At 39.1% G+C, this 27,752-nt stretch overlaps 1 protein-coding gene across 1 annotated transcript in view; it reads right to left on the reverse strand.

Annotated features, from left to right (window-relative positions):
• LOC102853655 (E3 ubiquitin-protein ligase UHRF2-like) overlaps positions 1-27,752 on the reverse strand; it is a 79,073-nt gene that overhangs the window by 43,035 nt on the left and 8,286 nt on the right. Inside the window, exons 2-4 of the mRNA XM_006881306.1 lie at positions 22,056-22,289; positions 15,068-15,327; positions 1,717-1,935 (exon numbers count right to left, since the gene is read on the reverse strand). Of these exons, the coding sequence (XP_006881368.1) occupies positions 1,717-1,935; positions 15,068-15,327; positions 22,056-22,289 (713 nt within the window). The remainder of the gene's footprint in view (positions 1-1,716; positions 1,936-15,067; positions 15,328-22,055; positions 22,290-27,752) is intronic.

Consider the following 27,752-nt stretch of genomic DNA (forward strand, 5'->3'; position numbering starts at 1 on the left):
TCAGGAGTCTGTAACTGAGTCAAACCTCAGTCTAGTAAGACATTTAATTACCTATGTTTGTACATGTTCAAAAAAAATTGTAAATGTACAGAAATGATGGTAGTTAAAGAACACAGTTCTGTACAGAAATGATGATAGTTATAGAACAGAGGTCGGGTCTTTTGTGCAAAAGTTACTCTCAGTCGTATTCGACTTGATGACACTTAACCACTGCTAAATGAGACTAGTGCTGTTATATCTGGAGGAACACTCTCCCACTGTGTACATCACGCTATCAACGTGCAGCATGAAGTAACCTGGGTTGCTGTGATGCTGAACCTTGTACTATTGGGGTATCAAATAGCAGAATGGACAGTGCTTGGTTGAGCTCCCAGTTGTAAAACAAGTTTGGAAGCAGGAGTGGCACGCATCCACTTCCTAAACCACATGCCTCTGGAAACTCTATGAAATTTGGAGAAATGACGATAGCTATGGAAAGGCATTAGGTCTTTTGTTCAAAGAGTCGCTATGATTCACACTTGACTAGATGGCAATCAACAACAACAACATGTTTGTAGAAAGATTTCAATCAGTTTTCTAAAACAGGAGGTATTTAGAGCACCTCACAATTCATTCTCTCCTGAGTAGGGGTACGTACATTCTGTAAAGTGTTTGAAAGGAAATCATTTGATGCTGCAGGCCAGATGGTTTTGGCTGCAATCACCCATGGGTGCTGTGCAACAGGAAAGCGGCCACAGGCAGCACAGAAACAGATGGACAAGATAGTGTCCCAGTAAAATGGCAAAAACAGGCCCCCTGCAGGCGAAGTCTGTGGACTTCTACTTTTTATTATTAAGCAGAATAGTATCATGTCAGTACCTGGACAGAATGTAAACGTGGCTGCTGCCTCAGGGAAAAGAAAACTATTAGGACCAGTTTTGAACTCTCAGTGATCAACTCAACTCCAAAACTATGCCCAAGGATTAATAGTCAAAAGAAATGTACAAAGATGCATATACAAAAGGGTGTTCACAGCAATACTTCTTTATAATAATAAAGAACAATTTCATGGAGATTAAGTTGGTTCCCCCCACCCATGTTTTTCTTTCTTTGAAACTAAACCAGTGACTAGACGATAAAATCTATTCAGAAGTATCTCACACATAGAGTGGTGACAATATTTTCCAAGGTGAAAAAAGTAACTGAAATAATGCACTTGGGGGCAACTATGGCTATATATACTTCATAAGGAACTGAGGATGGTAACATCTGAGTACTCTGGTATGCTAGTTGGCTTTTTGCATTTTTAACTCACTGGTTAAATTCTGAAAGTATAAAAGTCCAGTAAAAAAAGAAAAATCCAGTAAAAGTGTAAAGTCCAGTAGACAGCTGGCGGGTTAGGTCAACATCCCCTTGGATCAACATACAACCCTGTTTTAACACCTTTGTATACAACTTAATTTCATTTGTAAAAATTCTGTGAAGTAAGGACTTCTCAAATGAAATATTTTCAAGACGTTCCCTAAGGGCAGCTCCAACCTTCAAATAGCTGTGCAAACTTGAGTGCCTCCCTGAATAAAAATGTTTCAAGATTTTATAAGCAAGTTCTCCCTTGGTAAAGAAAAATTCCTTATTCACAGGTTATTAGCTTAAAACTAAGCATTATGCGCTTAATTCCTAAAAATGGCATCCCTTATTTTAGTCATTAAAAATCATTATGATTGATGAAACTCTTACCCCAGGAAAACTTTTGCACGAAGTTCTTTTTTGGTTCTTGAAATTGTCTCCAATGTGGTTATTTCGGCATCAAACCAAAATCCTCTTTCACCAGGATTTTCCACATTGTAATTAACCAAGACCACATCACCAACATTTAGTTCATTCCATTTCAAAATGGTTCTGGCTCGTGGGCGAAGATTCTTGACGTCCATTTCTACGGTTCCACTTTCTGGATATCTGTGGAGAAAGAAAGAGAACCACAGAACATTGCTTATGGGTCCAGCCACAGCACACTAAAATGTGACACAACCCACTTAAAAACCCTAATTGTGCAGGGCTGAGTATGCAGACACAGAATAACAGCAAAAGTGGAATCGGTTGTAAAATTCTTCCATAAAACGTGTTCTGGATCTCTCCCCTGTGATGCCCACAAATTGGTCCCTGTATGTGTGAGCTGTGGCTTGCTGACCATCATTTGTCCCTGAGACTAAGGACCACCGTCAGATCTACTTTGAGAGGGCTTTATGGGTGACTCTAGAGTATACAACACTGACTACTTAAGGCAAGTATGACTGTAATCTGGATATTCCCTATGCATTCTTCCCTAGCTCTGGGGGAGGTGTTTTCATTAACCAGTTGGTTCTGTTTTGACAACCCTGCAAGGCAGAGCACCTTCCCCCAGGGTTTCGTGGCTATAATCTCTACTGGAGCAGAGTGTCAGGTCCTTCTTCCAAAGCTGCTGAGCACCTGGGGGACAGGGGCATGGGGGGGGGGGTTTCCAATCCACAAACTCTTCTGACAGCAGAAAAGCAGTTGATCTCTCCACCACCAAGTCCTTTAGGGTAAAACCAAAGATAAAAACACGAGTTCTCTTTGCTCTGTGTTTCCTCAACACAATTTTAAGAATTCCTTTCGTAAGATTAGATGCTGATTTGTTCTTGAACTTGCAGCTAATCAATTTCTGCCATTGGTTTCATGTATAATATGAACCCATGACACACCAGTAGCCTCTATTTTCCCAGGGAGAAAAGTTGTGATGTCCTCCGCAAACCCACTTTGTTGTTGCTGTTAAGTACCATCGAGTTGGAACCAGGTCAGAGATGAGCCTCCACTAGGTTTTCAGAGGCAGTAAATCACACATAAGGAGACTGACAATCTTTCTCCTGCAAGGCAGCTGGTGAATCAAACCATACACCTTTGGGTTGGCAATGCAGCCCCTTACTACTGGGCCACCAGAGCTCCCTAGTGGCTGGCTCTATCTAGTCCTTCCAAACCGAAGAAGGACTACTGGAGCGTAGGACCCTTACACTCTACTGATTTAGAATAAATGTATATTAAGTCTGCAGGCTTCTTTAGTTAGTCAACCCATTTAATCAAGTCTCTGTTTTAGTTAATTAAAAAAAAATGGCAATCTCAAAATTAATAAGGGACCCATGAGACTATCTGTCCATTTACCTGCTCAGTGTCATAATTCTCTTCTCTAATAAGCCTTCTAAACCACCACCCAACCTCTACTCAAATAATAAGTGATCGGGGATTAGGAAGGTAGGAAGCATTTTTATTTCCAAGAAAAATCAGTCTGTTTTCACATAACTCTGACATAAGACCACTATTATAAAAAGCTAAATAAAAGTTTACACACAATCATTCTTGGATTACTATGAATGGGAAATGAGAGTAAAAATTAGTTAACAGGTAACAGACACAGAGAGATGGGTCATCAGCAAATTATCACTAAAGAAATAGAAGAAAGGGATATAGACAGATAAATGGAAATCAGAATTATAGAAGGTAGCAGTGAAGAGTGCAATTTATCAGCACAGAAATTAATATTATAAAACAAAACACGGATGAATGTATAGATATATTAAATGGTAAACTACACTGGAAAAATCTATTGCAAAAGATTTTTTTTAAATGTTCAAAAGCAAAGACTTTAAGTCTGGTGGCTTAGTTGTAGTCATCACACTGTCAACCCAAAGGCACACTGTTCGAAGCCACAGCTGCTCTGAGAAAGAAAACTGGGCAAGCTCCTCTGACGTGATTTACTGCCCCCTGAGAACCCACTGGAGGCGCAGAGATGGGCTGGCACCAACCTGATGGTACACAACCACAACAACAAAAGCTGCACCTAACCCAAGTCAATGTTTAAGTTTCACATGCATTTGAAAGCTCCGTGAATAATACTGAGCAAAGAAATGAGGCAGCTGAATAATGGTGGTGGTGAACAACGGTGAAAGCACTACAGAATGTCAGAAAAACGAAGACCTGTGTCTTGGAGAAAGAAATGCTCCTTAGCCGTGACAATGGTAACATGTATTCTCCTGTATTTGGGGCACGCTATCAGGAGGGAGGAAGAGAGAACGCTGGAGAAAGAAAAGGAAGATTCTCAACAAGGTGAACTGACACCCTGGCTGAAACAATGGGCTCAAATGTAACAAAGAAACGTGAACATGCTGTGAGCCCCGGCAATGTTCCGCTCACAACGTCTGTATGACTCAGAATTCACCACCTAATAACACAGTACAGCAGCTACAGTATGTCGATAAAATATACCTCATGAAAAGGAAATATATTTTTTCTAATTCTAGATTTTTCTCATTTCCATCAAGCTGGAATGGACTCATCAAAGATTCTTTTGGAGACTGTAATTTGCATGGGAGGAGTGTGCTTATCTCTCTCCTGTGGAGCTAATGGATTTGAACCACCATTGTATTTAAGTCAGCAGGGCAATCCCATCAGAAATAGTAAATTAATAGCTCGATTTAGGGGAAAAAAATTCCAAGACATTAAGACTACTTTTGTCCAAGTCAAGATATGCCAAGCATCCTACTATTTCTATTACTCATTTTCTGGGCATCTTCAGCTATATAACTTAACAGCATTTCTAAAGTGGTAACTTTAAAGTTCCATTCTACTCCACAGCTATTTTCCTTTCAGGTTCATATATCCAACTACATGCTCTAACCCACACATCTCAGAAGCACCTCACATTCAAAGCATTCAGAAGAAAATGAGCTACCCCATAATCTGCAATTTTAAGTATTATCCAGAGAAAACCCTTCACAACGCCTCTAATCCAGTTACTAAATCCTCTTTATTCTATCCCTTTGGTGGTAGATACCTCAAGCTGACGATGATTCAATAGTGACCCTACAAACTGAAGATTGAAATCCTGTGCCACCCTCAATCTCCACCATGCTCAAACCGTCTGTTGCAATCACTCTATCACCTAGCCCCTCTTAAATGGAATGCCACCCACTTTGTTCCGACCTGCATTCTCTTAAGACTTCTGTCAAAGTCCAATGTCTTCCAGATCACACTTTTCCAAACCATATCATACTTTCCCCAAGTGAAGACTGAAAACACAGACCTCCTCAAAATAACTTTGACATTTCATTAGCAATCTGTTATGATTATATTCTCACATAATGTGGATGAGGACACAAGGTGGTATTGTCCCCTAGAAGTGTATTTGCCAATATCCAGCAAAATTGCTGATAAATTTACCCTCTGACCTGTTAAGTACCAATGAAAAGTGGTAAAAAAAGGTGACAAGACATGTATACAAGGCTATCCACAGTATAGCCCATTCGCTGTACAGAGGAAACTCGTGTTTGCTGTGAGGCTGGAACACTGTGACACTGACGTGTCTGATGCGATAATGGTTACCCCCATGGTGGACAGTGTTTGGTGGAGGCTCCCCGATTAAAACAAGCTTGGAAGCAAGACTGGAATCCACTTCCAAAATAGCTTGCCTTGAAAGTTATACAAGTGCTCTACAAGTGTTCAAGTCTTTCATTTGTAGGGTCACTGAGAGTCGCCTACGACTCAAAGACACTTAACACCATCCACAGCTGCACTGTCTGTAACAGGCAGACTAGAAACAAGTGTCCACAACAGAAATCCACCGAGTGTTGTGGCTTACATGTGTCTTCAAGTGGGAACCAACTCATAGCTGACCCTCCAGCAGGTTTTCTAAGGAGATAAATTGCACAAGAGATTGCCTGCCTTTCTCCCATGGAGCAGCTGGTGCATTTGAACGGAGTGCCTTTGTAGTGGCAGTGCAACTCATTACCATTAGACCAGAAATGTGGACACCTGCTACAAAGTGTTGTCCAGGATAAATAAACCTTTTTTTTGTTTGTTTTTAAATTAACTTTTCCAAGAAGGTACAAACAATGTATACCACGTGTACTTTGCTTACAAATCCCTGAGTGACAGAAAGATTAAATTTTAAAATTCCTAGGGGAGCTCTGGTAGCCTAGTGGCAAGAAGCTGCATTGCAATCCCAGAGGCACTGGTTCAAATCCACCAGATGCTCTGCCGGGAAAGGAGGGACAATCTCCTCCTGTACCAGTCAGATCCGATTTGACGGTACACACACACACACACACACACACACACACACACACACACACACACAATAATAATAATAATAATAAAAAAATTTTTTTTTAATTCCTGGTGCAAATAAGGATAAAATCACAATGTAAAAAAAACCTTAAGAGACATAGAAAAAGCTACATTCAGGTTAGTTTAGAGCAACAATCATACATCAAAAAGGAGAAAAGTCGAAATCAGCAAACAAATCCTAGAATTCTATGAAAGAAAATGAATAGCAACAAGGGCAGGCACAGAAAGGAAATAATTAGGAAAGAAATAAACAAAACACAAACCTACATGCAACTAAAAAGAGAAATGAGAATGGTGGTGTTACAACAGAACCAACTGAAATAAAAGTAGGTGTACTCCAACAAATTTCAAATTGGCTAGAAAGGCAACATCTTATAACAGGATCTCAGGCAAAAATCAAAACAGACCTATAAGAAAAGAAGAAACAGAGGTCATTAAAAAAAACTCCAACTAAAAGAAGCCTTGTCTGAGGTGTCTTCACTAGAAAATTCCACAAGACGGTCAACAAGACCTACATCAACCCTATACTGAACATAGAAAATCCAAGAGATTCTACTAGAACTATAGGACTCAGCAGTGATAGGTATACAGTGGTAGTGGTTATGTGCTGTCGAGTTGCCTGCAACTCATGTACAACATGACCCTATGTACAACAGTCCTAAACCCTGCTCTATCCTGTGCCAATCTCACTATCTCCAACACACCTACCCTGATTACCCCAGCCACTGAATCAATCCACCTCATAAGAGGGTCTTCCTCTCCTACATTGTCCCTCCACCCTCCCAAGCATGATGTCCTTCTCCAAGGACTAGTCTATCCTTTCAAAATGTCCAAAGTATGTCAGACGAAGCCTCAGAATCCTTGTCTCCAAGGAGCAGCCTGGTTTAACCCTCTCCAGTATGAACCTGTTCGTCGTCTCAGAAGTCCATACTCTTCTCCAACAGCACAGCTCAAAGGCATTAATTCTCCTTCTATCTTCCCTAGTCATTGTCCAGCTCTCTGATGCATAGCAAGTAACTGCAAAGACCATGGCCTATATCAGGCACACCTTCATCTCCAGAGTGACAGCATTGCTCTTCAGTACTTTGGAGAGGTCCCTAACAGCAGACTTTCCCATTGCAATACATTTTTTTTTAATTTCCTGGCTATTGGTGCCAAGAGTGTTCACTTTGGAGCCAAGCAAACTAAAGCTGTTAACAATCTCAATCTCTCCACCATCCATCCTGATGCTGCCAGTCAGCCTAGTGGTGAGAATCTTTGTTTTCTTGATACTGAGCCTCAATCCACATTGAAGGCTGCAGTCTAAAATCAGAAGAATCTGCCTTACTAACAAAGAAAACTTTAAAATGGCAGTAAGGAAAATATAAAAGCCACCACGTTATTTTTAAGTATTTAGGAATAAACCTAACCTGAGATGCAAAAACTGACACAGAGAAAAGAACACTCAAAAAACCCTACAAAAACTCAAGAGACCTACATAAATAAACACATCATGCTTCCAGATGCGATGAATTAATCCTGTAAAAATGTCATCACTATTAAAGTGTGAATCCTATGCAGATTCTACCTATGCAGACATTCTCTGAAGAGACAGAAGAATGAATCATCGGTTTTCTAGGGAAAGGACAGGGATTCTGGAGATAAGCAAAGTACCCCTGAGGAACAAATGAAGAAGCCTCAAACTTCCCAATCTCAGACCTCACGACACAGCCATGATCTGTGGTCAAAACAGCCTGGTGTAGCTACAATCACAAAGACAGAAAAATGAAATACAAGGCACTATGCCACCAGAGTTCCTAGTCCAGGAATTTGCATTTCCAACAAGAAAGGCTGATGCTCCTGGCCAGGGACTATACTTCGAGAATCACTGGCCTGGGCTTTCCAGAACTCATGAAAACAGTAGGACCTCCTTCCAATCAGTTACCAGTTATGCTACAAGTTCTGGGGGTTGGCTCTTGGTACTAACACACGTGTGTGTGTGTGTGTGTGTGTGTGTGTGTGTGTGTGTGTGTAAGAGATACCCAAATGGCTAACAGAGTTGAAAATGAAGTCCAAGTAATTAAAACGAATGAAATTAAGCTTACTGAGAACAAATGTTGAATACAAAAGGAGGAAGATCCTTTGCTGATGCAACAGGCAGGTGACAGGTATGGGTCTTAGAGGATTGGGATGCACTGAAGTGTTAACTTAGCCTTGGGCTTAACTCAACAATAAGAGCCAATGTGTGTCTTTTTTTACAGTCCAGGCAAAGGGTAGGTAAGCTTTAAGGTCATGCATACTGCTAAGTGATGGCTGACCTTTGATGACAACACAAATGCAGACTACTACAAACAAGAGGCTTCTGACTAGGCTACCCAGCCCTTGCTCATTAACCCTTTGAGCTCTCAAAACAATGGTTCTAACTTTTGGCAAGTGAAGTAATTAAGCCTTGGTTTCTTCATCTGGGTGTTAATGTAACCAACATAGTAGTATTAAGGATTATATAAGATCTATGCAAAATAGTTCAGAGCCTGTTACATTGTTGTTATGTACCTTAGAGTCAGAATCAATCCCCTGCTCATCCTCCAACCCATAGGTGACCCTCAGGTGGGTTTTCAGAGGCATCAGTGGCAGGCAGATTTTCAGAGCAAGTTAATTACAGGAGGAGATGGCCCAATTGTCTCCCTCAGAGCAGCTAGTGGCTTTGAACCATATGCCTTTAAGATCTGTGCAGCTTCTTTCTTGCCACTAGACCACTAGGACTCCACATTAAGACTATCTAAAACGCTATCAGTTATCCCATAGACATCTTACCTACAAGCTATGATATTTTCAATTGCTTTGTACGCATCTGAAAGTTAGACAATGGGTAGTGACTACAGAAGAATATGGCTTTCAGTTTTGGTGCTGGCCAATGCTGGACACTCCAATGACTGCCAAAATAAGTAAACAAATCTGTCTTGGAGGAAATACATTACAGGTGACCCCTTGGGCATGTTGTCAGAAGGGGCTTGTCTTTGGAAAAAGCCAGCATGCTGGCAAAAGTAGAGGAAGCAAAAAAAGTAGAAGACCTTCAATGAGGTGGACTGACACAGGGACGACAGCAATGAACTTGACCATGGTAGAGAGCGTGAGGATTGTTATAGGCAAGGTTATTTATAAATCTCTTCTTTATAGCCATTACGAGTGGTAGTGGACTCAATGACACCTAACAGAAAGAGCAGGGAGATGGCCATCCTTCAAGACTTTCAGTCAGACATAGCTCTTTACTCTCAACAGCTTCAGTCTCTTCTCCAAGAAAATATCACAGCTTTGTGAACTGACAGATGTTCAAAGCATTTAAAAAATATTTCTCTTACGGCTGATCTTATTCACTGGGGGTCTCGAGGCACAGTCAGCCACCCGGTTAGCGAAACGCATCAAACTGATCTTTAAAACCGTTAGCCATCCAGGTGATCTTGGAGAGGTTGGTATGAGACATCACCACCTGAGAGGAACCTGAGCTCCTGCCCAACTGTCAGCCTTGACAAGTGACTCACCTTGGTCAGTGAGCAGACAAGGGTAAATGTGCAAAACCAAGTCAGGAGCTGCTCCCTTCACCGAGGTGGTTCGGTAGGGCTACCACAAAGTATAGAGGAAGGGAACCCCCAAAGCGACCAGTTGCCTGTGAAGACCAAATGTTCAGAACAGAGCTGAGGAGTAGATTAAAGGTGTTGGGGGGTCCTGTGTCCTGGTAGCTTGAAGTTGTATTAATTACATGGAGTTTGGTTAAGTAAATGTTTTTCCCTAAAAAAAAAAAAAAAGGTTTATCTTATTAGATCTTAACCATAGTTCAAGAATGGAGTGCTACATAATTGGTAGGAATAAACACAGCTTTTAAAATGCTATGTAAGTAATACACTAAGTAATTCATTATAAAGTGAAATAAGGGTGATTATAATATTCTGATGTACAACTGACTGTACAATCTTGACATTTACTTCTTAATCTCATCCTGCTCTAATTTTTTTCTGTCTCAAATATCACTAAAAATAGTTTTCATTCATGGTATAGATTATAGACTCTAGTAAACAAGAGCCTTTAGGGGAAAGTACTTCTCTTCACAGATACATTTTAATATACTCACTAATGGGATGCTTTAAAACTTTTTGATGATGCCACTGAAATCCATATATCTAGGGTTTAAACTTCATCTTCCACTGTTAGACAGAAAGAGCTGAGAAGGAAAACTGGTTCCAAGAAGTGAACAGGCCTTTACTGAACAGCCATGAGAGGCAGACAACAGCAGTTACCTCTCCAGAATACGAAGGATGTCACTTTAAAAGATTTAGGTGCACTTGATCTAAGCTATGGCCTTCATAATTGCTTGCTATGCATCTGAAAGTTGGACAAAGAATAAGGACAAGAGAAGAAGAATCAATGCCTTTGACTTGTGGTGCGGAGATTACAGAACATTCCATGACCTGCCAAGAGCACAAACAGGTCTGTCTTGGAGAAAGTGAAACCAGGATGATCCTTGGAGGCAGGTTAGTGAAATGTTGTCCCATGCACTTTGGACAAGTTGTAGGGGCCAGTCCTTGGAGAAGAGCATCATTTTGGGAAGGTGGAGGGCGGGCATAAGAGAGGAAGAGCCTCTATGAGATGGGCTGACCAGTTACAGTGACTGTAAAAAAGAGCTCAAGTGTCTCCATGGTGAGGATGGCCCAGGACAGGGCAGGGTTCCGTCTTAGTTCACTGGGTCATGATGAGTCACTGTTTATTCGATGGTACATTAGCAACCAGAACTTACCTACTGAGAACTATCACAAACCCACAGTCACTATCCTTTTTCTTAACTAAAAATGATTCTGCCTTGTTTTTCTATAACTTTGCTCTGCCTGGTGTGAGGGCTGAAAGTTCAATAGGAAGATTTGTTTCTCTTGACCTGATTCAGTAAGCAAGTCTGTTTAACGTTTATTTTAAAAACTGGTACGTCATCTGACCAGAGAATGTCTCAGATTCATGTTGCTACATGCCTGTCAAGTCAGAACGACTCAGAGCTGATTCTCCAGTGGGATTTCAGAACCTATAAACCACAAAGGAGCAGACTGCTCATCTCTGTCCTGTGAAGTAGCTGGTAGATTCAAACTAACTTCCTTTGGACTGGCAGGGCAACTCTTTACTCCTTAGGCCACTAGAATTCCCATTAGACTTCTTTTGTCTTGTGCCGCTGAGAAGCTGCCACACAGCTGACCCTCCACGGAGACTTTCACAGGCAGTAAACTGCCTGAGAGGAGACTACCCAACCTTCTCCCATGAAGCAGCTGGTGGATTTGAACCCCTACCTTAAAGCCAGCAGCACAACTCCTTATCACTAAGGCACCAGAACTCACTGGTGACCTTTTATAGTGATCTATATAATTTACTATAAAATTAACTTTCAGTTTCATTTTAAACGATGTTTCCTATCGCGAAAGAAGTACAGTCAGGTCCCTCGTACGCACGTGGAGAAGGGCACAGGGCACTGTGTGGCTCTATGGTTCTCTAACCTCCTCATAACAATGGTGATTCTGAGGACACAGCTGCAGCCATTCAGTCAATCTATCAGGACAGTCAGCCTCCTTTCTGCTGACCGCTTACCAAGCACTGTGACACCCTTTCTCCAGATACTGTCCCCATAACACAGCCTAGGAATACTTAAAGCTTGTTATAAAGCACTTTATTGTTTAAATTATCAGCACTTTTATTTATTTTTTTTTTAATTTAAGAGAACTTTTGGCCTTTGAGAAACATTGTCTTGGAAGTATAACATATACTGAAAGCAGAGGTTGTCCAATCTTTTTTTTTCTTTTCCCCATTTTCTCTACAATACAGTATTTCTAAGTCCACCAGTCTATGGTTGAAAAGAGCCAGTCATGCCACTACAGAAATAACTGATAGGGAATTTAGGTTATCCTTAAACTTGTACTAAAGTTTTTAAAATACAAGCAAGAACTGTTATGACTCACATCTCTTCAAGTTAAATACTTAGTTCCTTCAGTTGCATATAGTGGCTTTACATTTTATACACTGGATTCTACTCTGAACGTGAATCAGAGGTCTTTGCTGACATTTTCCTCCGAGCACAATGGTTGGAAGACAAGAGTCCACGTAGGGAATAACATCCCAGTAAAGCCCAGAGTCATCTGACTTGTTACTTTTCATAAAATGTCCTGACAGCACAAGTACTTGGCTGTCACATTCTTTTAGTTACTGGGAGTTTATGACACAGTAAAAATTAGTGTCTACTACTCCTAAGCTGCTTACTTGACCAGCTCTCTTTCACGTTATTTTCTATCCAACTGATTTATATCTTACTGAAGGTCATGTGTAATTAACTACATTTTTGTAATTTCATTTTTATAGTAACTATGAAGAATAACCGAAAACTTACCGGAGAGTCAGTTATGGGTCAGTTCCTACTAGACAGTACACAACATCATGAAGAATATAAAATGTTAACAGAATACGTACTCTAGCTCATTGTCAAGTGACAATGTATTTTTACTAGGAGTTTGTTTAGAACAAGCTATCATTTGGTACTCTAATCCAAAAATAATTCTACTCTGTATATTTTAAGCTCTATTTTCACAGTCCTTTTCTTCTTTTAAGGTTTTATTTACCTACTCTTAGGCTTCTGTTAAGTGAGTTTAGTACTGCCAATTGGAAGGCATGTGGTTTGAATCTACCAGCTACTCCAGAAGAGAAAGGACAATCTCCAGAGTGTGATTTTAATGCTTCTGAAAATCTGCTGGAGGGTCACCTATTGGTCAGATCTTACTCAAAGGTACATAACAGTGACATAAAAGGCTTCTGTTAAAGAGCTCTGGCGGCAGAGCACACAGCCTGTTCTACTAGCGAGAGGCTGGGTCTCTAGTTCAAATCCCCAAGTGGCTCTCAGGAGAACAACGGGCGGCCTCTTCCCTCTAAGACAGAAACCTGATAAAGATGCTCTGAGTGGGAATTGACTCAGTGGCAGTTAAGTGTGGCTTTTGTTAGAATCCCCGGGTGACACAAATGGTTAAGAGCTCAATTCCTAGCCAAAAGGTTGATAGTTTTAGCCTACCCAAGAGACTTCTTGGAAGCCACGCCTGGCAATCTGCCTCTAAAAGGTCTTACATAGCAGTTCTACTCTCCATACACGAGGTTACCATGGGTCAGAATAAACAGGAAGCTTCTAGCAGTTTTTACTTTCAAATAAAGCTCGCTGTTTCATGTACCAGCAGCACCACAGCAAATTCAGGCCCTGAGAATACCCTCTGGATAGACTCACTTCAGACCCATCTTTAAGCCAAAAAAACTGACAAACTCCAAACAGTATTGTTTCAAATTTAGTCTAGCAAATACTATGTCAGTCATCAATAAAAGGTGCCCATTTAGAAACATTTTCTATTGATCTCTAAATCATCACTGAGAAGTCATATGTAATTCTCCAAACTCAAATTAACAAAATAACAAACACCATTTTCCATGAAACAAAAACTGTTACATTTTGGGTTTTATTTTAAGGTAGCATATGCATAGTATGAAGATGGGTTTCCAAAATGTTTTTATCTGTACAAAGACTCAAGAGAGATATTTGGAAATGTGTTAACTTGTGCTTTTCTGGAAATTATTTCCTGGATTGTAAAGATCTGGAGGGATAGTTTTCCAACCCTCTTCATTTTTTCATACACTGTCTAAATTCTTAAAATACTGATTTTTATAAAGACAATAAGGCCTACCATTCTTTAATGCAAACAAAACACTCCCTGTTACTCTTTTTTCCAAGCTTTGCCATTCTGCAGTGTTCTGTCAAACAGTAACTTCCTTTCTGGACAGAACGAGGTATCAACTAGCAGCTTTCCCAGCTGTTTTCTTCCCTTCTCCAAGAAAGACTCCTCAGCAAAACCACGTGAACTCACATCATGGTTGACGGCAGACACACAGAAGAGCAGTGCTGGCCTCCTAACCCTCGGGATGTGAGCACTCACCGTGGATGTTGGTTCTATCACCATCTATCACAGTCAAAACCCGTAAAGCTGCCACAGAAAAGACAACTTTTCTGAAATTTGCTTTCTGTTTCTTTACTGGAATAAGTTGATCCCAAAGTGTTTACACCATTTAGAGTAGGAAAAACAGCAACCATTCAAGGATCCCAAACTCTTGTACACACGCAGAATCTGGTAGCACAGTATGTTCCAGAAACATGAAGGTATCACTTGAATAATGACTTAACTTCATTTAGTATAAACACTAAATCTGTCCCAACAGTAACCTTTACTCTAGAATTTGGAAACTGGAAAAGAAAAATAAAATAGCTTGAGGCAAGCTATTAATACGATTTTCATTCTAACAACACTGAAACCTATTTCACTGGGAGAGGGAGAATGGCGAGCGACTGCTGAAGGTGCAGAGCTTCCTTTTAGGAAGAAGAAAAAGGTTTCTAAGTGGGCTTTGTCATAATGGTTACATAACTCTTGTGAATATATACTGGGAAACAGTGACTTGTACACCTCAAAAGGATGTGGTGGAGTACACAAATGACATCTCAATGATAAACTGTTAAAATCACAATTAAAAAGAAAAGGAAGGAAAAGCTATTTCTCTCTCTCTCTCTCACACACACACACACAGAGGCTATTACTGGGTATTACATAATTTCTAAAATATTGATAAAATGCACGTCAAAATCCTAGTCTGTAAGAGGAAGAGGCAAATATGAAACTTTTCTATAGCTGAGCTAGGTAGGCTTCATGGTATCACTATAAACCACTTGCAAACAAAAGATAACTCAGCAAGAACAAGTCCTTATTCATTAGATCACAACCACAGAACAAACAGAAAAGGCCTAATCAAATACAAGCTCATCAATGATTTCTTTAGAGAGAGAATTAGTTGAAAAGAATCTTGAACTAGAAGGCTTTGTTCCTACAAACAAAACATGAATGCAATCCTCAACAGCGAGAGCACTTACTCATCATACTCGATATGATAAATAACGTCTTCAGCAGCAGCAACAGAGTCTGAATTAGATGTAGAGGGTACACCGTCCAATGTGTTTGTGTTCTCTTTGGAACTGTGATTTACATGTCCACGAGTCCTTTTGTAAGAAATGTTGTTCTTCAGTGGAGTTTTGCCACGTGCATGTTTTTCAGAAGCTCTAGTGACGCTACGTATATGTGCCTCAAACCAAGCACCAAGGCTGACATCTCTGGCATCCACCAATTCATTGACCTAAAAGAGTTTAAAATAGTTAATGAAGCTTAATTTCAACTACTACTTCAAAACCTTAATACAAAACTGTATTTGCAGCTATTCATATTTAAATTGATTAAAAAATACCAAATAAAATATGTTTCTCTGGATTTTATTACCTTTCATTTACTTTTTTACTAAAATGAATTCTCACATACCTAAGAATCATTCTAGAAAGTCATCCATTAAGAATGTCACTACTAAAATGTCAGACCTTCAACTCTTATTCTAACTGTAATTTGCTCTATTACTTTCCCATTGCTAAAGACAATTTATAATAACTAACCAGAAAATAGTTAAGTACTAAAACAGACAATAAAACTTGAAAATGAGGAAATTACATAAAAACAAAGAGTTTTTGTGAATGCATTTATACAAAACAGTTAAGATCTACCTTTGCAAATAATTTATTCACTCTCTCAAAGAAGAAACAAAATGTAAAACGGGTCAATCTAAATCTGTTTTAATTTGGCAAAACTACATTTTCTGTGCAAAAAGCATTGTTCCAAGACGTAAACTAAATGCAGTCCAGTCTAATGGGAGATGCCAATGACATCACATCACCTCACTTAAGGAAAAACAGAGTATTAGAAAGTAGATACAAACTAGAAAGTTAGAAACTAAGAAATGGAAGCAGATGAAGAAATCTCTTAAGAAATTATGAGTACAGTGTCAAAAAGGTCAGGAATTTTTAAGGTAAATAACTAAGAGATCTTCCTTATTTAAAAAAATATCTTAAAAAGAAAATATGCAATCACCAATACAAGATTACCATCTAATTATGCCAGGTCTTCCTCGAAATAAAAGATCCATTAAGGACCTAATACAGTCTTACAGACAGCATCACCGGGGCTGGGGGAAGGTAACATATTAAAACTTAATTACCTATACACCAGTTATGCAAGGTTCTTTATGTTCATCTAACCTTAATATCCTTAACAATTACTTCTTTACAAGATTTGGAAACAAAGGACTGGAGACATTAACCTCCTTCAAATGAAAACTAATAAAATGCAAAACCAGGATCTGAAGACATCTTGATGCTATGCTCTTGCCACTGTATCATGAAACTGGACATAACAGTACAGAAGTATGTATTTTTACTTTTAAGGAAAGTAATGAATATAGAAATAAGATATTAAAGAATATAAAATGGTTTCAAAACACCAAGATGACACAGAGAAGGTAGAAACTAGCAGACTGACCCAGTCTTTGACACCTCAATCAACACTGGACCACACAACTGGAGTTAAATCTCATTGCATCCAACAGTAATTGAGTCATAGCTGCCCCCTCCCCTTAACTGTTCTTAAAGCTGTAAAGCACATGGGAGGAGACTGCCCATCTTTCTGCCATCAAGTCACTGGTGGATGAGAACCAGCGAAGAGGCACTGCCTTTGCAATAACAGTAAAGTGCCTACAGACACCACCACCAGAGATAATGCCATTGCTTAAACATCACATATTAGTTTAAGTATAAGAAGGGGGGGGGAATCCAAACCACCTAGAGAGGAAAAAACAGAAACAAGCACTCTTAGTTTTAGTCTTTATTATAAGCATGGGAGCTCTGTGGCCTAGTGGTAATAAGCTGCACTACAATCCCAAAGGCACATGGTTCAAATCCACCAGATGCTCCACAGGAGAAATATGGGCCATCTGCTCCCGTGCAATTTACTGGCTCCGAAAAAACAAGTAGGACATAACAATTATGAAACACAGGTGCCATTCATGGGAACAGTGCCCTACATCCCCTTCAGATCAGAGTGGCAATCATTTCAAAAGCAGGGTGTCATTAGTCAGGTACACCTTTTGTATCCAAACACTAAAATTAAAATCAACCTAGGCATCAGAGTCTACACTGTTTGAGAAACAAATTTATTTCAAACTCCAATTCAGTGTGCTATGATTTATGTGACTACAACTGGGACGTGGAGAATCCAGCACACCACAATCATACATTAAGTCCAAAAATGACATAGAGGTCTGATTTCTTAAAAATAATACGAGGAGATAAGAAGCTGATGAATACCACTCAAGGTTATAAAATAAGGGAGAGCAAGAATGAAAATAGTTAATAGCTTCAGTTTAAAATTTCATTTAAAATCATTAAGTTTAAATTTTTTATTAAAGTTAGAGAATTTCTTTTAGTTCACATGTATCAAGAGATCCAAAGAACATTTTAAAAGAACCAAAAACCTGCTCACATATAAAATAACTTTCATTAAAGCAATTGCTGTGTCTATGAAAGGAAAATCTTTATAAATCTTTACAAGGCAAGAAAGCATGATAAAGGCACCAAAGTGGAATAAAATTGTCTCTAGCTTTGTAAATTATCTATAAACAATTCAATGAGAATCTGATACACTAACTACTCAAACTGTCCAACTATGGAAAATAGATCAAATTCACAACTAAGCAATTCAATAGCAAGAGCTTCTATACTTATATATATATAGCTTCTATATATGTTCTGTTCAATCAAAAGAAAACATTCATTTTTAATAAGTGTTCTATGAAATTTGTTTCTATCTTTATTGCTAATTCTGAGAACAACTAGGCAGTAGATACTCAAGTATTCACTGAATGGGTGGACGCACTGTTCAGGAACCAAGCCAGCACTTTTACACAGACAGAAAACAGCACACACTATAAATGACTGACCGTTACTGTGCTTCACCAGAAAAGTATCTACATCTGTTAACCTCTTCAACTAGTAAGGAAAGCTAAATATAGTTTTATATTAGATAAGTAACAGCTCATCCTTTTGAGAGTTTAAGTGTTAGGTTCCGCAGGGTTCACAATGAAGTCACAGTCTTAATGAAAAGCATTAATACAGGCAGTCCGTAAGTGACTGAAATTTTAAAGTAGCTGTAACAACAAAGTTAGTCTTTTAAACATCTTCATGTTAATATGAGATATTTAAAGAAAGCAGCTACAGTAGTGCATCAAGAGCAAAGATCTGAGAAGTGATTTTTCTACAGCATTCTTCTGAATAAGATGAGGGGGAGAGAGAATGGTTGGTTGAGCACTGCAAAACTTACTAAACAATGTATGACAACAATCTGGAATGAGGGGTGTACTGCAGGGTGGGCTGACGGGGAGAGGGAGGAAGAAAATGTGCAACAATGGGGAAAATGAAAATAAACCATTTTTTATGTTAAAAAAAATTAGAAACTTAGTAAACATAAAGAATTTCAGTTGACCTGAGCTGACTTACTTTGATCTGCATAAAAGAAAGCAAATCCATCTCTTCTCTACCTAATACAAATAAGAAAACTACCAAAGAGTATCATTAATATCATATGCAAGTAAAATCTCGCTAATTACCAGAACTTCTTATCATAATACAGCAATACAATCTCTGTAAATGTTCATTAAAATTAATTTTAAAAAAAGACAGTAATACAGACACATCCCAACAGGACATCCTAGAAAACATCCCACCAATAGTCTTTAAAATAATAAATATCTGTTAAACTTTCACAGCAAAGACCAGTTTAATAAAACAGGAGAGGATTTGGGATAATGTGGTATCTAAGGGACTCCTGAAACAGAAAAGGGACATCAGGAAAAAACCAAGTGGCAGAGAGCATGGGCTTTACTTAATAAAGTCTGCATCCAACAATTGGAACAAATATTTCACAGTAATTAAGATGTTAATAATAGGGGGAAGTGAGTGGGGAATATTTAAGAACCCTGTATCATCTGAGAATCTAAAACAAAGTATCTTTATAAAGTAACAACACTGCTAACTGAAGGGGGGATATAGTCAATGGAGATGTTGGTAACAAAATAGTCACCTAGTTTCAGTACTGTAGTCCCTAAGGGGTTGCACTGTTAATTCACAATGATTGCCTCTCTGAAGTTTGCAGCTCCTCAGGAGAAAGACTAGTAACATTTTTATTTTTCTTCCATGTGATGTGCAGCTTTAGAAAGCCAAGTTCTGATTCAACTAAAGATCTTACAGTGATAACAGATTTAAGTCTTAGGCCTGTTATGAGCTCTAAAGGGACATTGGTTTTAATAACTGGCAGCAATCCAGAAATTTAGCAGCTCAAATTCTTCAGACTCTCCAAGGGAGAAGAGATCTGAAGATCTGCTCCCTAACACTGATGGTGCTCTAGGATGGCCTTTTAAGATCTTTGATTTGGAACCAACTCAAGAGCACACAATTCTTTGCATGAATTTAGGAAGATATTTTACCTTTTGCCAGTTTTTCTTTTCTATTTTGTTTTCTAACTGATTTTAACAGAGACAACGAATATTATTCCAATATTAACTTTGAAAATATCCACCTTACTTAATGTTTTTCCAGGTATTGAAGACCCTCAACAAGATGGACTGACACTGTGACTTTAACAAAGGGCTCTTTGTATCAGAGATGATGAGGTTGACTCAGAACAGAGCTGTTGTTCATAAATTTGCTATGAGTCACAGACGACTCAATGGCACCTCACAAGAAGTAATATTAAGAACTCCAACATTTACACTTTCTCTTTTTTCTCCTGTCTAATTGTATTATTATCTAGGATCTTGTGGAAAAGGATTTTAAAAATAATTTTTTTTTTTTTTAAGTATCCAGAGGCCTTACTATTAGCTTCCTCCCTGGCCTCCTGTCTTTAATGAGAATGGGCCTCACTTTCCCCAACCATTAAGCATGACGCTGGCTGTGGTTTGTAACACTCATCATTTACAACTGTTCTTACTACCAAGGCCTTTTCTAAAAAAAATCAGGAATTGATGCTGATATTTTTATTTTGCTAATGTTGTTAGGTGCCATCGAGTCATAAGCAACTCACAGTGACCCTAATACAGTTAATTTTATTAAAAACATTTCCTAACAAAACTATCTCTACTTCCTGACAAATTCAGTGAAGATCTATGTCCTTTCAACGTACAGTCATAACTCTCTTTGCTAAACAGAGACTGGCTTAATGTTAATATATTAGGGATACAGTATGTTTCTCAGACTGTTTTAGTATCAGTATTACAACAAATTATAAACACCTTACTTTACGCCATGGGTCAATTTACATGCATCACAATTATCCATTTCTTACTGATTCAAAACAATTTGTGAAATCAACCACGATTAGTGATTTCTTTGAAAATATAGCTTGCTGCCAGCTTCTATAGATGCCTTCTATATATAGATTTGTAGTCTGCCTGCTGATCCAAAAATTTTATTTTAATTTTCCTTAATAACTTAATTCTTAAATCAACTTTTATTTTCAGCCTTGTAAATGCTGTCAAAAACTGAATCTAGGTCTTAATGTATCCTCCCTAGTAAGATATTTTACCGAAAACCAAAACCCTTCCAAGTATCACACTTTATGGTAAAATACTGAAGCAATTCTTTCCAAGATCGTAAACAAAATATTATCACCACTTCTGTGCACTGTACAGTATTTTTTACTTCTGTGCACTGTGCAATGTTTTTCACAAGGCAAAAAAAAAATTTAAAAAAATAGACGAACTGCAAAGAATGAAAAACTTTACTCAATTATTTATACATAATTTATTGGAACAGAATTCCTGGATACAAAGGTCAATAAACAACAGTATTTCTACACACCAGCAAACAACTAAAATCTAAAGGGATAACTACTTATCAAAGCATCAAAAAACAAAGCTCTAGAAAGAAATCAAAGCAGGCAGAAAGAGAAAAGCTAAAAGCTAACTGGTAACGTCAAAGATCTAAATGAATGGAAGACTCATCACAATAATGAATTAAAAGGCACAACACTGTAAAGATGTCAATTCTTCCCAGACACTCTCTAGATGTGATCCTTATCAAACCTTCGATTATTTAGTTGTAAAGCTTTGAAAAGTGAAATTGAAAACTTATATATAGGTGTTAAAAAGCAACAAACAAAACAAGATATTACTGGACAAAGAAAATTTGAGAGGGTAAAAATGGACATACCGTGACAGTCTCTAAGGTCACACAGCAGTACTGACAAAAGACAAACAGACCAGTGAACAAAATAGGAGAGTAGTTTGGCAATATCCAAAGAGGGACTATCCAAGATTCCTACTGCTAAATAAAAGCCTGAAGAAATCCAAGAACATGTGTACCAGTGTACACACAGGAAGATTCAAAACGGCAAGCTAAAACAGCAACAGCACTAAATCTACTAATCAGGGAGAAAATAAATACCTTGTGCTATGTTAAAAAACGAAGTATTTTAATAGCAAAAAGGAATCAAACACAGCTATATACAGAGAATCTCTCAAAGTGGTGAAAACAAGTAGAATTCCATTACATAAAATTCAAATATAGTCAAAACTAAACAACATATTGTTTAGAGACACATACATAAGTAGTAAAATTTAAGAAAAACAAGAAAATGATCATAAAAGTCAGAATAAGCAGTTTACCTCTTAGGGAGAGAGAGGGAGTTGTGATCTGGTGGGGACACACAGGAGGCTTTAAAAAGGTACTGGCATCATCCTAACTTCTTAACCTTGGTGGAATTACACAGGTGTTTGCTTTATTATTTTTCTTTAAATTTTGCAAATTATACATTTTATACATTTGTTTACACATATTTCACAGTAAATTTTTAAAGACTACTTTCAAAAGTTAAAAATATCAACAGTCCAAAGTTTACTTCTACATGGAAATCAATACTTAATCACAACATCCTGAAGAAAGCAATTATCTGTATTCTCATAAGTAACAAAGTCTGAAGAAGAAAACATACCTTATACAGTCCAATGCCAGGATCAATAAGAAATGCACGAGCTGACGTCGATGGCTGAGTGGATGATCTCACCCTTGAGGTCTTCTTGACTTTAGGTGGGGTATTAGCAGGGGGTTTGACCTGTGCATCAGTCTCTTTAGATGTACTAGGAAGATCTGAGTCGGGGCGAACCAGTAGTTGAATTATATCATTCAGCCCCACATCATAGTCAAATAAAGTGTATCCATTTTCCAACTAGAAGAAAAATACAAGAAAAGGTAGTGAAGCATTTCTCTCAATGTCATGTTTCTTATATTTAATTTTCACCTGCCCCAGCTAAACTATTAAAACAGAGTTCATAGAAAGGCAATTTAGATATGAAACCCCTTCCTATTACATTATAGGGAGTATTGGCGGTCTAGTGGGCAAGGAGTTGTGCTGCCAATCCAAAGGCAGGTAGTTCAAATATGCCAGTTGTCCCATCACAGAAAGCTGGGTGAGGTCCTCCCATATGATTTACCTCCTCCGCAAACCTGCTGAAGAGTCAGCTCTGAGTCGGTTCCAACCCAAAAGAACATCACAAGCATTATATTAGAGCCTCTGAATGACATCAGCATCTTCTCTGGTTCCAATACATTTTTAAGAATCCCTCTCTGAGTTCTAGGGGATACTTCCAGGCATTGAAACAAAAAGTATACCTCATTGCACAGGCAGAAAAACCTTATAAACAAGAAAAAACACAGACCAACTGGTCCTGTGCAATTTTCAGTCTCCAAAAACTCACTGGAGGATCAGCTACGTATAGGTCAGTTCGGGCTCCATGGCAGTAGGTTTCAGTTTTGAGTTTGAAAGATACTTTTGTGATGATGGTTGTACAACTCTGTGAATACACTCAAACACTGGGTTGGCTTCACTGTAATGGCTCTTACTGGACATTATAGAATTTCTAAAGTAGAGATAAAACACATATCCAGTAATCTAGTATAACAGAGGAAGACACAAATAGGAACTTTTTAAAATAATGTTTATATTGGTTTGTTTACAAAGTTCATATACACTGTGTTCACGCTATTCCTCACGTGTTTCAAGTAATCATAATGGGAACTTTTTTTGGAAGTTGGGGCTCATAATCTAGCTATGACAATCTAGGTTATGAGCCTCTGTATCACCACAAACCACTTAAGAGAGGTGGTGATAACTGAGCATTAACAGGTTCCAACTACCAGAAAAAGATTTCTAAACTGAGCATGAGCTTCTCCATGACTTGTGCAGGTACAAGTATTAGGAAATCATCTTGAAATGGAAGGCTTTGCTCCGGCAAACAAAACCAGGAAGAAAGTCTTCAAGAGCACGAGCACTTAACTCATTCTACTTGATAGGGAAATTAAACTAGACAGCCATCTCACAACTTCAACCCAATTACCGAACAAGCCCAAGGAATCTCCCAGGACACTAAGGGGATGAGGCCATGCAGAGATCTTCAGACTGCTTATTTAAAAAAAGCCCCAAACCGCCCACAAATAATGAACCCTTGGAAATTCCAAGGAATGAACACACGAACACACACACACACACACACACACACACCCTTCAATCTGACATCCTCTGAAATCTAAAAATTAAGAACACCAATTCTGGAAAAATGCAACTAGCTGAAGCATGTAAATGCTGATTATGACAATTACTCCTGTAGATTGTTCAAAATAGAAAAAACCTGACAGCATAACACATCCTAACCAACAGACCAGGCATTCCCAAAAATGTAATAGTTACTGTAAATTTAAAGTGTGTCCAAGTTTCCAATTAAGTATGATGCATAACAAACAGGGGGGGACGAGGGGGTTACTGACATCTCTGACCAGTTTCTACAGACTGACTGGACAGGAGCAGACACACAAGCTGCTTCAAGCAAGTACTTGCTCTTCTGAAACTTAGCCTGACAGCAAGCATTGTTTAAAGTTAGAGTGAAACATATCAAGGAATAAAGCATAATAATAAAAGTTACACCAAAATTAACGTGTGACCACTCTTCCTCCAATTGGTCATGTTTGCAACTTGTTTTCATTCAAAAGTAGGTTTCAACCTTAGAATGATTCTCAAGTGGGTTTTAGAAGCTGTTCTCCCATGGAGGGGCTGGTGGATTCAAACCATCAACCTTTTAGTTAGCAGTTCAAGAGAAGTACAAGTGGGTGGCTTTAACATATAGACATCTGTTTTCTTGAAGCAAAACGTGTGAATACAGGCGTCAGTCGGGACTCAACTGCAATAAGTCCAATAAGTCTGAGTTTCTGTTTTGCATATATTATAAACAGGCAGTCCTTAGATTATAAACAGGTACTGTCCCTATTTGGAAGCAGGTGTAGCATCCACTTCCTAAACAACATGCCTCAGGAAACTATGAACTTTGATAAATGTCGACAGTTGTACAGGGGCTTCAGGCCTTTTGTTCATAGGGTCACTACGAGTCGTGCTCAACTTTAAGGGAATCAACAACAAAAAACAAATGTCCTTGTGGAGCTCTGGTGGCCGAGTGGCAAGAAGCTGTGCTGCAATCCTGAAAGCATGCAGGTGGAGGCCAAGGTGCTCTGCAGGAGAAGAATGGGCAACCTCCCATGTGATTAACTGCCTCTGAAAACCCACCAGAGGGTCAGCCATGGGTCAGTTCTGACTCTAGGGTACACAACAGCTCTTCCTATATCTGTCTTTATCTTGTACACAAACGGAAATCATTAGGTAGAGTACAAATCAGTCAGATGCTGTCTTAGAACATTTAGAATATACTGGTGGTCTAGTCAGCAGCAGAGTTGTGATGCTAATCAAAGTCCGTATCTTTCTGGCTGACTGAATCTACCAGCAGCCTCTCAGGACAGAGAAGGCTGCACGATTTGCTTCCTCCTGACCCCAATACTTGTATCATCTGCATCATGAGGTTGTTGAGGAATTTTTGTCCAGTTCTGAAGCCACATTCCTCATCATGGAGTCCAACTTCGTTAATTATTTGCTCAACATACAGTCTGAACAGGTATGTTGAAAAGGATACACCCTGATATATACCCTTCCTGATTTTAAACCATGCAGTGTTTCCTTGCTCCGTTCAGACAACGTTGGTTAAGGTATAGATTTCACAGGTGCACAATTAAATTTTCAGAGATTGCCATTCTTCCCAATGTCAGCCATAGTTTGTTATGATCCATACAGTCAAATGCTTTTGCATAGTCAATAAAACACAGACATTCCTCTGGTATTTTCTGCTTTTAGCCAGGATCCATTTGACACCAGCAATGATATCCCTGGTGCCACAAAACAATGCCATCAGTTTGAAGACTAAGGTGTGCCTAATTCAGGCCATGGTGTTTTAAATCATTTGCTACTTATCTGAAAGCTGAACAATGAGTTAGGATTACAAAAGGGGAACTGATATGTTTGAGTTGTAGTGTTGGAGAAGAGTACACTGACTAACCCGTGGACTGACTGCCAAAAGAATAGGTATACCTTGGGGAAAGTGCAGCCACATTGCTCCTTGGAGGCAAAGATGGCAAAGCGTCCTCTCTCTCATTCTTTGGACATGTTGTTAGGAAAGGCCACTCCTTGGAAAGAATTCTCTTGCTTGGACAGGTGGAGGGTCAGCAAAAAAAAAAAAAAGAAAGAAAAAAAAGAAAAACCCCAAATGAGATGAGATCACACAGTGACTGCAGCAATGGGCTCAGTCATCAGAGATGATGATTACACAGGACAGAGTTTAAGTGTGTTGTTTATATGGTCACTATGAGTTGTACTCTTACAATAACAACAACAAACCCAATGAGAGCTCTGGTGGCTTGCTGCTGTTCAATACCATGGAGCTGTTACGTGTCATTGAGGACGACTCACGGCATCTCTATGAACAACAGATTTGAACTCTGTTCTATCCTGGGTCATCTCTGATGCACTTGAACCCACTGCTGCAGTCACTATGTTAATCCATCTGGTTGAGGGTGGAACTGTGTAACCAACACAAAAGGACAGAGTTCAAATCCGCCAGCTTCTCTACAGGAGAAAGACAGGCAATGTCCTCCTGTGCAGTTTACTGCCTTTAAAAATCCACTGAAGCTATGGGTTAGTTTCAACTCAACAGTATACAACAACCGTACACAAGAACAAACAAACCCAATGAGTGTCAGTTATGAGTTGGATCCCTCTGAAGAACAATGAGAGCTGAGTTCTGCATTTAAAAAAAAAAATAAATCGGACTTCATATTAGATCTCTAACATAATGATACATTCCTAACAGTTTTGATGCACACTGCAAAATTGTGCCCTTTGCTATGTACCTCATAAATTGTTATGCAGACATGATTGTACTGTCTATTAACATAAAAAAAGAAAATCTATTCCCACATGGGATTAAAATGAAAGGTCTCTCCCTCCCTCAATGACATCCAGGTCAACCCTACATTGCATTTGGAGAAGCTGTAAATCACACACACGGAGCCTACCCATCTTTCTCCAGCAACTGGTGGATTCGAACCACCTGTCTTTTGGTTACAGTGCAACTCCTTAGCCACCAGGTCACAAGAGCTCTCTAAGATACAGAAGTCAAGGTTTCAACATACATTCAAGAGGGGAATACAATTCAATTCACAATACTGTGACAGCCGTTTTTCCATCCATTTCATCCAATCCTGTCCTTCACTTTCCGGTGCACGCGTACCCTCCTCATTTACTTACTACCTTCCAGGTGGATCCAACTCACAGAGGTGTCAGTGGGTTTCCACAAATCGCACGGGAGGAGACTGCCCAGTTTCTTCCCTCAGAGCTGCTGTGAGTGTGAACCACTGGACACACAGCCTTTGGATTAGCACTGCAATCTGCTACAGCTGAAGTCACCAGAGCTCCCTAAGTGCCCTCCAGTCTTCCTAAAGCCATCAACTATTGCACAGCAACAGTAAGTTCCTATAAAGGCAGAACAATGTGAATAGTTCCAAAAAGATGCAGAAATACTGAAGCTCTCTCAAGTTTAATAAAACTACAGAATGAATGTTATCCTTTCATCAAATCATTCTCATTGAGAAGAAAAGAATAGGGTCACTTAGAATTATAACCAATCAAAAGCTTCAGTAATATACCCTGTTAAATCACAGCAGTAATGTCTGATACGGTCATCCCAGAAGATGGGGATCCAAGATTTGTAACACTCAGGAGGCATGGATGACCCTAATGGGCCACGGTTGTTGTTTACTGTTGAGTTAGAATCAACCATAGCTCCAGTGGGTTTTCAGAGGCAGTTATCGCATGGGAGGAGACTGCCCATCTTCCCCCACCACCACTCCCCCCACCCCGAGCAGCTGGTGGCCTTGAACTGCATGCCTTTGGGACTGCAGCACAGCTTCTTGCCAGTAGGCACCAGAGTTTGCTGGGGGCCATTACACTTGTGACTTTCACTAGGCTGAAGGAAGAGGTTCCCGATAACTCTTTGTTAGTGCTGCTTTAACAATTATCACAAGATGAGTGGCTTAAAACATATTCTCAGATCTTGAGACTAAGTCTGAAATCAAGGCCCATGCTTCCTCCTCAGAAGATTCCAGCAAGAACCCTTCTTTGCCTAGCTTCTGCTGGTAGTCAGAAATCCTCGGCTTGGCGATACATCATTCCAATTTCTTTCTCTATCTTCACAAGCAATCTTCCTTTCTGTACATGCCCATGTTGTGTGTCTTCACATGGTCTTCTGATGAGGGACAT

Source organism: Elephantulus edwardii, unplaced genomic scaffold (assembly GCF_000299155.1).
Source record: "Elephantulus edwardii isolate Elephantulus edwardi_28Jun2011 unplaced genomic scaffold, EleEdw1.0 scaffold00014, whole genome shotgun sequence".
Taxonomy (NCBI): domain Eukaryota; kingdom Metazoa; phylum Chordata; class Mammalia; order Macroscelidea; family Macroscelididae; genus Elephantulus; species Elephantulus edwardii.